Below are 14,141 nucleotides of genomic sequence, written 5' to 3' on the forward strand. Positions count from 1 at the left end.
TTTTAAATTTAAAAAAAAAAAGGAAAATATCCCAAATCTTTAAAATTAAGGCCTGATTTCAAGCTTTAGAGGCTACATGAATGGAGTGGGAACCCATAGTTACCTCCAGAGAGCTCTGTAACAGGTTACATTAAGACCATATGGCTTTCTTCATAAGAATTTTGTCTCAGCGTGCTCATATCCACAAGTGTTGTGCAGTGTGGTGTGCTGTACCTTTTTTTTCTCCTCTCCGTGGGAGCTACTTGCAGAATGGTATTATATGCATGGGTGGCAAGTTTGTAGAAATTTTGGTGGTGCCCAGAACCCGCCCCCCAACTCCGCCCCCCCAAACTCCGCCCCCACCTGCCTAAGGCTCTGGGAGGGGGCTGGGGGGGGAGGTCTGGGGTGCAGATCCTGGGCTGGGGATTAGGGTGCAGGAGGGGTGCAGGGTGCAGGCTTTGGGATGGAGTTTGGGTGCTGGGTGCAGGCTCCAGGCTGGGGCAGGGGTGGGTGTGCAGGAGGGTGAGGGTGCAGGCTTTGGGACGGAGTTTGGGTGCAGGCTGGGGTGGGGGCATAGGAGGGGGTGAGGGGTGCAGGCTCTGGGAGGGAGTTTGGGAGTGGGAAGGGGTGTGTGGGACGGGGGAGGGGGTGCACGCTCTGGGAGGGAGTTTGGGGATAGGAGGGAATGCAGGGGTGAGGGCTGTGGGGCTGAGGAGGAGGGGTTCGTGCTGTGGGGGGGCTCAGGGCTGGGGCTGAGGATCGGGGTGCAGGGGGATGAGGGCTCTGGCTGGGGCAGAGGGGTTTGGGGCGTTGGAGAGGCTCAGGGCTAGGGCAGGGTAAGGGCAGCCTGTCTTGCCATTAGTGGAGCGTAGGCACTAGGACCCTGGGGCAGCAGACAGCAGTTCTGCCGGGAGCCACTCTACTGGCAGCACGAGCAGGCAGGGGAGAGGCGCGCGCTGCTTTTTGTCAGGCAGAGGCGCGGCGGGGGGGGGGACATGCAGGGGGAGGGGTGGCAGGCGGGGGCTGGGACCTGCTCCAGGCAGGAACGCGGCGGGGGAGGCCCGCAGGGGCTGGGGCCCGATCCAGGCAGGGCCGGGGGAGAGACCGAGCTCCAAATATTGCTGGAGCAGGGCACCCAGCCCTGAATATTCCTGGTGCTCGAGCACCACAAATGTATATAACCTGCCGCCTGTGATCATATGTATATAGTTATGAAGTACTTTGGAGTCATTTGGCATGGAAGTTGCTCCAGAAATGTTCATTACTCTGTTAGCTATATTGTTACAGTTGTTCAGATTAATCTGTGTGTGTACCATGATATTTGCATAATGGCTATTTACTCTGGATTACCTGAGTATTACCCTTTTCTCTCCCCTTTTTGAGGACTGAAGTGTACAATTCATGTAATCTCATCACATCAAAAACTGCATTTGAATCCTTCTAACCAATCTATAAATATAAGAATCTGTGTGAATAATCAACCACTGAATTAACTTTTGACCTATTTTTTTGTTTTATCATATATTTAGTAGCTGCAAGGCTTTGTATCAAGAAAAATAAAGATCTTAAGGGGAGCTGTAGCATCACTTAAACTTATTTTTTTTTAATTTTCCAGAAGTTGAAATTAAATGACAGAAGTAGCATATAAGAATCGAGACTTGTGCTGAGCTGGGGAAATAAATTCAGGCTATACTAGCCATACAGTATGTGTGGGGGGAGAGTTAAATAAGCCTTGACATGGAACACATTTTCTATATAAATCTTTATTATAAATGGGTAGCTGTTAGCCTCTGCCTTTTTAAATCTATCTGTCTGGGATTAAATGTATGCTACTAGTTTGGTTAGGGGATTCTTAGATTTTGGGCAGAGTATCAATAAAATAGAAAGATGTTTAGCTTCACAAATGTGTTAAGACGTAATTTATAATGAACCTAGTGTTCAGTGAGTAGGAACACAATTAATTTTAATCACATATTTATATGAAACCTCTCATTGCCAGCACATCTCCTTGGAGCTGATAGTTTTTTGAATATAGCATAGTGCTGAAATGGCTCTACAGAAGGATCTTAAGTGAAATAAATGTGATGCTTAGATGTTAGAAGGGGATATCCACAACACATTACCATCTGTACATGCGTATTCTGTGTATGTGTATGGTTTCTTTTTTGTAGTTTTAACAATCATAGTGTGTATGTTGTTTGATATGATAAAGCAACATTTCAATACTTCCACTATAAATGAGCACTACAAATTGCTATTGAAGGTGATAGAAGGCCATAAAATAATGTAAATGTTTAATTTGCGGAACTCAGAAATCTGGCTCTCTAGCAACCATTACATTTCAGTTCAAAATCTAGTTTTATTCAGTCTCCTGAAGTACATTTTCAGCATTCCTTTCTGCTCACCCCAAAAATGGTTGTATGGTGCGGGGTCATTATCCTTCCCAACTTCGTAAAAACAAAATATGAATGAAAAATATCCCTAACATTTACAAAGATCCACAGTTTTCAATTTGGCCACTGGGTTCATTGGTAGCAGCTAAAGTCTCGAAGGTCTCATTTGTGCAGGGAAGTATCCCACCCAATTTAGGGGGCACCCCCACAGCCTTAATTTTCCAAAAGTTGCAGATAAATTACAGAAGTCTCAATGAGTCTTCTATGCTACTTGTTCTGAAAGGGGGAAATAAATTTACGCTATACTAGGTGTAGGTGAGGGGCGGGGAGATGAGCCTTGGCATGGAAAACTGTGGAGAGGAACCAGACAGAGACTCCAGCTGACATGAGCAGAAGAAGCCAAAGCAGGTACTGTTGGGCTAGAGGCAGAGGGGATAAAATGGGGCTCTGCCTGCGCCACCCCTCTGGACCCAGAACTTTGCAGCGGAGACTTTCTGAGTTTGCAGGCACTAGGACCCAGGTGGTGGCCTCCCAAAAATGTGGCTTTGTGGGGGAAAACTGTGGCGAGGAGCCGGGCAGAGACTCCAGCCAGTAGGAGGAGCAGCAGCAGGCAGAGAACACCTTTTGGTCTTAGATGTGGAGAACTTTCTTCAGTTTTGACTGGGCTTTCTCTGCCCTTTGCTGATTGGCTGTCTGCTCCAACACTTCCACTCCTCTCCTCTCAGTCTCTTCACCTCACCTTCACTCCAACCTCCCCTTCATCCTCTTCTCTCCTCCTTGTTCCTCCCTCTCCCTTCACTTTTCTTTCTATTTAGCTGATCTCTTCTTATCTAACCTCACTCCCCCCCCCAAAATAGTTGCACTAACATGCCATTTTCCATCACACATTGTTTACTCTACTTGTGTGTTATAGCCCTCCCCTCCCCCCCGCCACCCTATGTCTCTTATCTAGTTAGATTGTAAGCTCTTCAGGGCATGGGTCTCTCTTACTCGGTACAGTGTCTAACAGAATGGGGACCCATTCTTGGTTGGCCTTTAGGCACTACCATAAGAAACATGATTAATAAAAGTATCAGAGGTGTTAGTCTAGTTCTTAGTCTGAAGAAAAAGAAGCATTGTGGCACCTTGCTTAGCAGTTTAGCATTGCAGCTTTTGATGGAATAATACTTTTCTTCTGCTCTTGCCATCTAAGAATCGAGAAGCATCACCCACGAAAGCTCATGCTGCAAACGCCTATATCTGTAATAAGTGCCACAGGATTCTTTGATGATTAATAAAATATTCTCTTGGAACAACCTGCATCCCAAGTGACAGTGACCATTGCTGTGATCTTCACAGCATCCTCTTATGAGGCTCAGCTTCCCTGACTTGAATCCTTGGTTTGACTCCTGCAAGTACCAACAGCACTCTAGGGGGATGCGCTGGTTGAGAATTTCAATGGCTGTAGAATGCTCAGAGAGCTGTTCTAGGCAAGAACCCCTGCATGCTAAATGGCAATATAAATATAGAGTCAAGCATAGACAGGAGAACATTGATAAATACATGTCTGCTTCTTAAATGTACATTTAAAAAAACAAACAAAAAACCCTTTATATAGGACAGGCTCAGATCCTCAGGTCAGTGCTTTGACCACGCTTACTACCACATTTTCATAAAATCCTTGGGAAATGCTACTTCAATTCTGTTTTGCATTGATAATAGCTTGAGTGACACTTCCCAGCCTATACAAATGAAAGATCTTTCACAAACTTATATACTACTTTCAAGTAAAAATTGACCTCTTTTATTAAACTGATGATCATAGTAGAAAGTGTCCTCCATTTTTCTGCTTAACTGATTATTCAACACAACAGCTATGCTAATTTTATACTATGTTTAAGAGTTGATTGATCTTAAAGAATAACATTTATTTTTGTATTCTTTATTGAATTTTAAAAAATGCTTTATAATGTACGTTGCAGAAAAACAGTCATTTGTATTATGTAATGAGCATATGTGAATGTGTGTGGCCTGGATAGCAGCCACTTCCCCCTTCTCTCCTCATGTGCTTTTGCCTGTTTGACAACTGCCTGTTCTCCCATCTTCACACAGCTATCCTGCAATTTTCCTTTCTGGATAGCCACACTCCTGCAGAGTGTAGGAGCCTTGCATCTGGGGAAGCAGCCTGCCAGAATTCTGTGCACACTGGAATATAAATTCAGGGAAATATTCTTTGCTACGTAACCTAAGTCTGTGTCACCTATAAGATGCGATATGTAGCTTCATTCTAGTCTATCCAGCAACACCAATTTACTAGGGCATGCTGATGAGATTTTATTATCTTATTAATAGCCTTGTGTAGCATACATATCATTTAGCACCTTAAATCTCAAAATGCATTACAAACGATTATAATATTACACACACACAAAAACCCCTTATGTTAAAAGGCTGTTAAGTTTGCAAAGTCAAGCACTCGAAAGGTAGAAAATGCCAGAATTAAGTGCTGTGCAACCTTAAATATGGCCCCTTTGTGCGTATGCATTAATTATATGATCACATTACTTACATTAATTCATGTTCACATACTATTTTTTTCCACCCACAGGGCCCTTGCCTCATTCAGTGTAACCCTTTTGCTCTTCTTTGTTCTTCAAGAAATCCTTTCTATTATTTACCTGGTGGACTGTCTTTGACCACTATTACTTTGTGATCTCCATTATGAAGCATGCATTTTCCTCTTGATACATTTCTCAGTGCACTCTAAAAAATGATTTGATATTTTTAGGCAACTGCAGAAGCTCTTCTGTATGTTTTTAAGCTGGTAAAAACATGTTTGTGCACTGGATCTTAAAAAATGTTGCGATCATTCATTCATTGGTTCAGAGTGGCTGCTGCTTGGTAAAAGGGGAGAGTTTTCATCTCGGTTAACATTTAATATACAGTAGGTAAGTTTTATAGAGGATGATAGTATCACAGTATATACAGTACTTTATTTGAATATGCATAACTGCAAAATATTAGTGTTTGGAAATTAAATTAGGTTAGAGACACTGTGTTAAATCGCCTTATCTCTCTAAGTACTGTAGCTAGCCTGTGCTGGTTTTATTGAGGGCATCAGATACAAGTTCAACAATAATGTAATATGTGCTGTAAGACCTCAGATGTATTCCTTCAGCATCAGGTTCTGACTGAGTTTATAGAGTCATTACTTTCATATATATCTTGTTAGCAATACTTTCTCTCTTATTCTCCTGATTCTATTATTTATACTGGAAACTTGATTTATTTTGATCAAATTAGTCCTGAAGGTTGAACTAAAAAAAATGTTTATTCTCTGATATAGGTCAATACCTGTGTAGGTACTTAAAGGATTAGTTAGATGTAACTATTGCATTTTACTACAAAGTGCCGTATCTCAAGATTCTTTATTCTTTATTGTGGGCATTATTTTCTCAGTAACCATACATGACTTTAAACTCTTTTACATCATTTACTCAGTATGCAGAAAAAATTGCAAGTTACAGCCAACTTTGTTTCACAAAGTTTAAAGTTTGTTTAAACTATGGAAATTACAGCCAAAAGATTAGAGAGAGAGAGAAAAAGTGGGTGAAGTAGTATCTTTTGAGCTTATGCAGAGCTCTTCCAACATGGCTACAAGAACATTGCATACAAACAAAATATTCTCAGTTTACATGCAACTTTATAAATAGGTCAAGTCATTTACTCCACCTGAACACGGAAAAGATGATAGGAGAAGGAAAAAATAATTTGAATTTCTCTTCTGGTCACGTGGATGGTGGGGGTGGTTTTCCTGTTATGGTTCTTTCCTCTAGTCATCTGAAGTCAGGTTGGAAAAGCTGGATCAAAGGTACGGTCTCCACTTTGGACAGTCGTCTCACTTCTCTCTCCTCTCTTCCTCTTTTCCAATGCTAGATGACCAAGCAAAACAAACTTAGGACTAGCTAAGGTTTGCGAGTAAGACACAATAAATACTATGGCTTGATTCCTGTAGCCTGGAGCAGAAAATAATGAAAAGCAAAAGAAAAGAGAGCCACAAAGCAATCAAAACAAAACTGACAGAAATAAAATGAAGACCAATGCTGTTCCATGGACTACTGCTAGGTTCTTCACAGCAGTCCCTTACAGAGTCTTCCAGTGCCATTTCTGACACAGATAGCTCAAAACCAAGAGGACCTTGAGTAATTTCAGAACATGCCTCCCCTCACAGCCCCAGAACAAAGTGACAGAAGTCTAGTTCTTGAAACAAGCTTTGGCAAGGTTTCAGCATGCATTTGGTGGTTTCTAGTGTGACTCTGATAAATGATTTTTAGGCAGTTTCCCAAAGGTTTATAATAGTCCATAATGACCCATCATGTAGTATTAATATATTTATTTTGCAGATAGAGACAATGAGACACAGAGAGGTTAGATGACTTGCCCAAGGTCATATAGGAGTCTATGGCTTAAAGCTGGGAATAGAACCTAAATCTCCAGACATCTAGTCCCCGAACTTAATTTCAAGGCTATCCTTTCATCTTGCAGGGATCACTTCATTCTGCACTAAAATTCACCTGTCCTAGGGTAGAAAATGACAGCTATTTAAACACTGCACAATAATACTACGCAAAACAAATTAGGACTGGATGTGAAGATTTCCTTATTCAATTGATATAACGGGGTAGTTTAGGTAGGTAGTCTAATTTCCCAAACTGGGATCTGGCCAGAACAGCAGGATTAGCATCCCCCACTGTTATGAAAAATTCCATGTGATCGTGATTTAATTCTTCTGTCCTGACCATTTGATTGTTTAAGGGGCTAGATGTTCAGGTTCTTGGTTTTACACGTAATCCAAAGGCTCACCTCTCCAGCTGCACAGTAAACCTAGTTGTATTCTGGATACTCTGTGTGAATACAGACCCAAGGGAGCTGTATCATTTACTGAATTGGTACCAATTATTAGCACACCAAAATATTCCTTGCAGGTTTGGCCTTAATCCTGGTTATGTTGTAAGATCTGATGGGCTCATGGTACAAGGTGATATGACTTGAAACATAATATAACCTACTATGTTTGGACGATGGAGGACATTTCATGCCCATGTGTATATATATATTTAAAACTTAAATTAATTGACGTAGATTATACAAAAATAAATCCACTTTTGTGATATATATTGAAATATGTGAGCACTGACATTTGGCTCCTCAGCAGGATTTAACTAATGAGCTATTCCCAAAACTGTGTACATTCTTGCTTTCGCTGATGATGCTGATACACTAGTATGTAAGTAACAAAAGGAGGCCATATGAGTTCTCCTTTCCTTAGAGAGAGAGAAATCTGTGTCAAATAGTATGAGCTAAAAATCAATACAGACAAAATGTGAGAATTCTTGTGTTGCAAACTGGTAATTAGAAATGAAAAATGTTACAGCAGTTAATTTTAGGTATGTGTGTCTCTTTTTAGTATACTCCATATTGTGGCTTGTAGTTCATATTATGATGCAAACTTTTTGATTTTTTTTTAACTATATAGTTATAGTGATGGTATTTATTGCTTAATGTGCTTTTCTTACATATTTGAGAATTTTCTATTTCCAAAATATATCTATATTTATAACTTACCAGATTCAACTTTCTGTGATGGAAGATGGAAGACAAAGGCGCTCGTGTTGCTGACTACTTTGTTGTAGCAGGATTGACAGATATTTCAAAACCACTAGAAGAAGAAATCCACTTCAATGATGCTTGCCATAAAATAGCTAAACCAAAAGAACCCATCACTGATGTGACAGTAATTATTAAATCTCTGGGGGAGGAAGTGCCTCAGGGATATAAATGCATAGATGTTACTCCATCAGGACTGTCAGCAGATCTCAATAATGGGAGTCTTGTGGGTCCACAGATATTCCTTTGCTACAGGAGAGGAAGGGACAAGCCTCCACTTACAGATCTGGGGTGAGTAATTTTTTTATTAGTGCTATAGATTCTAGTAATTTTAAATGGTACCAGTGATTAACAAACAAATAGTACAAGTTTTACAAAAATACATGCAATACTAAGAACTTGCTGTATTTACACATGTAGGCCCTGATCCAAAGCCATCAAAGGAAGGGGTCCTGTTGACTTCAGTTGGGTTTAGATCTGGCCTATATTGTAGAAAAACGTCATACTTAGTAAATGTTGGATCCTAGGCCTTGTCTGTGTGGTGAGTTAGTGTGCAGTAAGCTGAGGTGTGAAGCTACAGTGTACCAGCTTGCTCTGTACTAACTCACTGTGTGACCCTGCTACTGTTCAGTAAAAGTCTGGCGCTGGTGTCAAAAAGCCCTTAGTTAATGACAGCAATAATCCTCTTCACAACACATTCTTTAGATATGTAGAAAATGAGATATGATGTTTACGTGAATGAGGAACAAACTAAGTGATTTGCCCTGGATCATACAATAAAGCAGTAATAGAGTTGAAAATAGAACCAAAGAAGTCCTGACACCCGTGTGCAAGACACTGGACGATGGTTCCCTCCCATATGTCATGAATAGTGATCTATTGAATTATGAGCACAGATACAACAGTGAGAGCTCTAGCTACAGCTTAGGAGGCTTTTAGTGGTTGAAAACTGCATGTGAATACACATTAAAGAGTAATTATACACAAAGAAAATGGGAATCTAGCATCAGAATGGAAGTTTCCTGTTAGAACATGTTTTTATATATACTATGAACTGAAGTAGCTTTTCTTTTCAGTGAAAATATATTCTGATCAGAGGCACAACAGGATTTGGTCTTAAACATATAGTCTTAAATTATAGTTCTGGATCAGTCTTCACTGTGTTTAAACAATTACTTTTGCCCTTTGATTTTATTTTTTTTAATATAGGGTTTTATATGATGGGAAAGAGAGATTAATACAGGGCTGTGAAATCATTCAAGCCACTCCATCTGGTCGTCCTGCAAACATTAGTGGCAGTGCCTCATCACAAAGAGTATACATCACTTACCGAAGAGCCTCTGAAAATATGACCCAAAACACCTTGGCTGTCACAGATATATGTATAATTATACCGAGTAAGGGAGAAAGCCCTCCACATACATTCTGCAAGGTTGACAAGAATCTTAATAACAGCATGGTAAGATTACATGTCTGGATTTGTTCAGTTAACATTTAATGCTTTAATGTTTATGGAGGATTTATACCAAGAATCCTTGGGAGATGCTGGTGAATAATTGAACTGGTTTACCTCTAGCAAGTAATTAAAAGGTGTTTTTGAAAGGGAGTAATATTTCCTTTGTCCCTATGTGGGAATGTCTAAAAATGCTGGATTATATATGTTGATTTCAGTAGGCTTTAGGTCAGGCCTGTACAACTGTACAGCCATGTAATATATGGAGATATACATATGTCATAGAACTGGAAGGTTATTGAATCCAGCCTCCTGCCTTCACTAGCAGGTACTGATTTTGCCCCAGATCCCTAAGTGGTCTCCTCAAGGATTGAACTCACAACCCTGGGTTTAGCAGGCCAATGCTGAAACCACTGAGCTATTGCCCCTGTCCCCCTGTATAGACATGGTGGTATGTAGTGAGATTCCCAACATAGTTACCTTCAATGTAGAATGGGATTTCTAACTCTGAGAACTGTGTTTTAACCATATTACAAAACTATGCCATAGACTACATAAGGGATGGGTAGATAGTGGAGGTAGCCTCTCTAGCAGTTTCACTAGCACTATGCTCAGAAGAAAATCTTGTTCCCCATTGTTCCATGTTAGACTACTGCTAGCAATAACCAAGTTGGAAAATTATTAGCAGTTTTGATTCCCATTTGGGTAGAGGCTCTGTTTAATTACCTAAATAAGACAGGATTCATTAATCAATTCAAGAACTGAACTGAATCTTTATTTCTGCCAGTTTACAAATATTTAAAGGAAAAAAAATAAGTCACTAGCTGAATTAAAAAAGGAGATTATATATTCATGGTTCTGGTCATGGATGCCAGCCACCTTTCTCTGTAGGTACTAACTGATGTCTAAGTCTGGCATAATGTTGATGAGCACACAATATCATGGTTATATTTTATTTCAATGTTTAAACTGCAGCTTGGCAATATTAAAAAGGCAAAAATAAATTTTTGCTTTAGTTTTTCAGTAAATCTTCCTGAGATGAGTGGAAAATTTGACAGTGTCTGCATAAAAGAATGCCAAAGTTTTGTGACTGTGTGGATAATGCAAGTGGTGAATGCGGAACGCTTGTAAAGGGATGAAAGCATCCTGCTTCTATATCTATTAATCTCTGTTACGCAACTAAACAGCTGCATACTTTTTTTTTTTAAACTTACAGACTGAATACTGTTTGGTATATGTTACTATTAAGTTCTTATTATTTCTTGTTAGTTTATTGTGCAGAAAGGTACTCAGATACCACAGTGATATGCATGGTGTAAAGATAGCTATTAGTATATTTATTTATAATTATTTTGATTTGGGGGGGATCTTGTATGTGGTGTATGTTCTGGATAGTAGTAAAGAGAAAAAACAATTTCAAAAAAGAAAAATAGGTCATTCTGAGCCTACCAACTTTGACAGTGACTCTTTTTTAAATAAAAGATGAGCTCATTTATTGCTTAATGTTGCAGAGGTATATATTCTCTCCGAGCAGTGTTTTGATCCTTTTTGGGGCAGCTGCTTCAAAGAATGACACTCTTTTAATCCAGAAACTGAGTAACACTGCTGTTATGATAGTTGATAACTTAACTATTTGAAGCTGAAATTAATAATTGTCAGCAGACTGTTAACCTTCTGAGTCTACGTCATTATGCTGCTTAGTCTACTTTTCATGTTCTGGCTTGTGGTCAGGCAATTTTCCTTCTTTTTTTCCCACATGTGAGAACTTTCTAATGGTTTGTCTACATAGCACCAGGCATCTGATTTGTAGATTGTTGCTGTAGTGTGTTGCTCTCTAACTGCCCTGTGTAGACCTTGCTGGTGCCTTCTAAAAGATACCTAGTTCGTGTTCATGTAGTCCCATTTCAAACAGGACTACGTTAACAGAAACTAAGTAGCTTTTAGAGCATGCCAGCAGGGTGTACACGAGGCAATTAGAGTGCAGTGCATTAGTGCATTTTACAAATCACAACCCTCTATCACACTTTTGCTGTGCCATGTAGACAAGCCCTCAGACTTTATGTAGGTTGATGTTCAGGGCTTGATCCTGCTTCCATCAGTGGACATTTTGTCATTCACTTCAGGCCCTTAAATAGTAGCTAACGGTGCAGAAACAGCTCCCGCAGGTCTGTAAGAGCCAAACATTCGTTGTATGCTGTGTCCACTCTTTACTCTGAAGACAGAGTAAATGCTGTGATCAGATTTTCAAAAATGCAATGTAAAATTATGCCTCCAAATTTTGCATATGTGAAAATCCATGTTTGAGCATGCAGATTGGGTAGGCCCATAAAGATGGGCTGAAAGGCTTGTTGTTGTTTTTAAATATGACCTTTGTTTCACATTGTGATCCTGCTGTTGCCCGGCATGATGTATGTTGGTATGACAGCAAAGAAATACTTAAAAGCAGTTGACTCTGAAAGAGCTGATGGTTACACATCTGTGTAAGACCGGATTTTCCACTCCTATTAGAGGAGGTGAATTTTAGTTTCTTGATTGAGGAAATACTGGGTACTAGTGCTCATACTACAGGTACAATATTAGTCTTAAACATGGACCAATGAATATCTAACAGGAAAGCTGACTGCTAAAATTTGAGTATAATGTGGCTTTCTTTGTATTGTGAATAATCAGCATGTAGGGTCAAGTAACAGTGGTGGAAAACATGCATACTTGGTGTTAAAGGGACACTGTCAATTTGAAATCTTGTCAGTTTCGAGTTTAAAAGTAGTTTCTCTGAGCCCATTGCCAATTTTTGTGGGTTTACAACTACATTTCCGGTTCCTTTTTTTTTTTCCAGTTTCTCTTCTCTACTGCTGTTTGGGGAAAAAACCCACACAAACATGCAAAAAATATTGACTCTGTACACTGAATGCTATCATATGCAAAAAAAAACCCTGAAAAATCAGACACTTTTTCTGATCTCTGTGCTAAAGTAATTATTGGTATTACTTTTAACAGTAGCAGATTTTTAAAAACATTATTTCTGTTTTTTAAATTGATTGTCCCTTTAATGCACAATGTTGTCTTATCGACTGAAATTTATCAAAGAACAGATATTTAAAAATTGCTCATTTAGTTCTACCATAGTCACTCTGTTGACTTTGTGTTGTTGACACTTAAATGTCCAGTGAGCTAACTTGCATGCTTCCTCCCTTTCCTCCCTGAAAGCTTTTCTATGTTCTCCATACATTCATTAGCAGACCTGGCTCTTCTATTTCTAAGGCTTCCCATTCTTCTTATTTTTCATGCCCATTTAGGAGTTAGGGCATGAAAACACTTTCCTTTAAGTGAAAAGTGATAATTATTGTGGCTTAAAAAATCACTACCAACAAGAGAACTAGTGTTGTTTGAAAATTGTAAAATATTATGACATTTGTGCTAAAAACCTGTAATTTCACACTCTGTGAAACATTAAGTGGAGCAAGCCCGTTAAAAGACTATGCATCAGCATGATTAGTGGAAAAGCTAGCAGAGACAAATCTATTACTTTATGGGTGAAATCATGCTATTATACTGACTCATGTGAGTAGTTCCCATTGGGTATGTCTACACTACCCGCCGCGGGTAGTGATCGATCCATCAGGGATCGATGTATCGTGTCTCGTCTAGACGTGATACATCGGTCCCCAAACGTTCTCCACGTCGACTCCGGAACTCTACCAGGGTGAGAGGCAGAAGCGGAGTCGACGGGGGAGTGGCGGCCATCGAACTTCGCATCCTCGCGGTGCGGGAAAGTCAATCTAAGTTGATCTAAGATACGTCGACTTCAGCTACGCTTTCTTGTAGCTTAAGTTGCGTATCTTAGATTGATTTCCCCTCCCCCCCAATGTGGACCAGGCCATTGAAATCAGTATGACTGTAAGTGTGAGTAAAGTGGCCTAATTGAAGCCAAGAGTTTAGCAAAAGGGATTAAACATGCATATGTGTAACAAGAATATCTAGAGTTTTATAGTTAATGCTAAACAAAATTAGGAAGGGGTATTAAACATCATGCTTTGGATCTTAAGCCAATTTCTAACTATAAGAGCTAGGAGGAGACCTAATATGAGGGGCAAATTATCCCACATGTGCTCCTGTGTGGTTCTTGCACCTTTCTCTAAATCGTCCGCTGCTGGCCGCTGTCAGAATTGGAATACTGGATTAGAAGGACTTTGGGTCTGATCTAATATGGTAATTCCTGTGTTTCTAGGACATGACTCTATAAAAGATAACAAGAGTTGTGAGGAATCCTTCCCTAAACTAGTTATTTTCACTGTGTTTCATTTCTTTTCTTTTCTTTACACCTTGTCAAGTAAATCAATAAGAATGTGTTGACTTTTGTGTTGTTTTTTACAGTGGGGCTCAGCAGTATACCTATGTTATAAAAAGTCTGTGGCAAAAACCAATACCATATCATATAAAGCTGGTGAGTAATTATTTTATAGCTTTGTTGCTCTCTTAAGTTACTGATATGTACACTCAGCCAGACCTTCATCTTGACAGAGTTTTACAGGCATTGTCTTTGGCACTGTAAAAAAAATAAAATAAACCTCTGACCCAAAGAGCTTTCTAATAAATAATAATAATAAAAAAATCCAGACTACTGTCTTGTACCATTATGTCTTTCATTTTTTACAAATCTGTATTAAATA

At 39.6% G+C, this 14,141-nt stretch overlaps 1 protein-coding gene across 4 annotated transcripts in view; it reads left to right on the plus strand.

Annotated features, from left to right (window-relative positions):
* DENND4A (DENN domain containing 4A) overlaps nt 1–14,141 on the plus strand; it is a 112,522-nt gene that overhangs the window by 39,276 nt on the left and 59,105 nt on the right. For all 4 annotated transcript variants that reach the window (XM_039490669.1, XM_039490673.1, XM_039490671.1 and 1 more), the window contains 3 exons: nt 7,980–8,309; nt 9,228–9,477; nt 13,846–13,915. In XM_039490669.1, coding sequence (XP_039346603.1) covers nt 8,002–8,309; nt 9,228–9,477; nt 13,846–13,915 — 628 coding nt within the window. In that variant the 5' untranslated portion in view covers nt 7,980–8,001. The remainder of the gene's footprint in view (nt 1–7,979; nt 8,310–9,227; nt 9,478–13,845; nt 13,916–14,141) is intronic.

Source organism: Mauremys reevesii, linkage group 10, assembly GCF_016161935.1.
Source record: "Mauremys reevesii isolate NIE-2019 linkage group 10, ASM1616193v1, whole genome shotgun sequence".
In the NCBI taxonomy this organism is placed as follows: domain Eukaryota; kingdom Metazoa; phylum Chordata; order Testudines; family Geoemydidae; genus Mauremys; species Mauremys reevesii.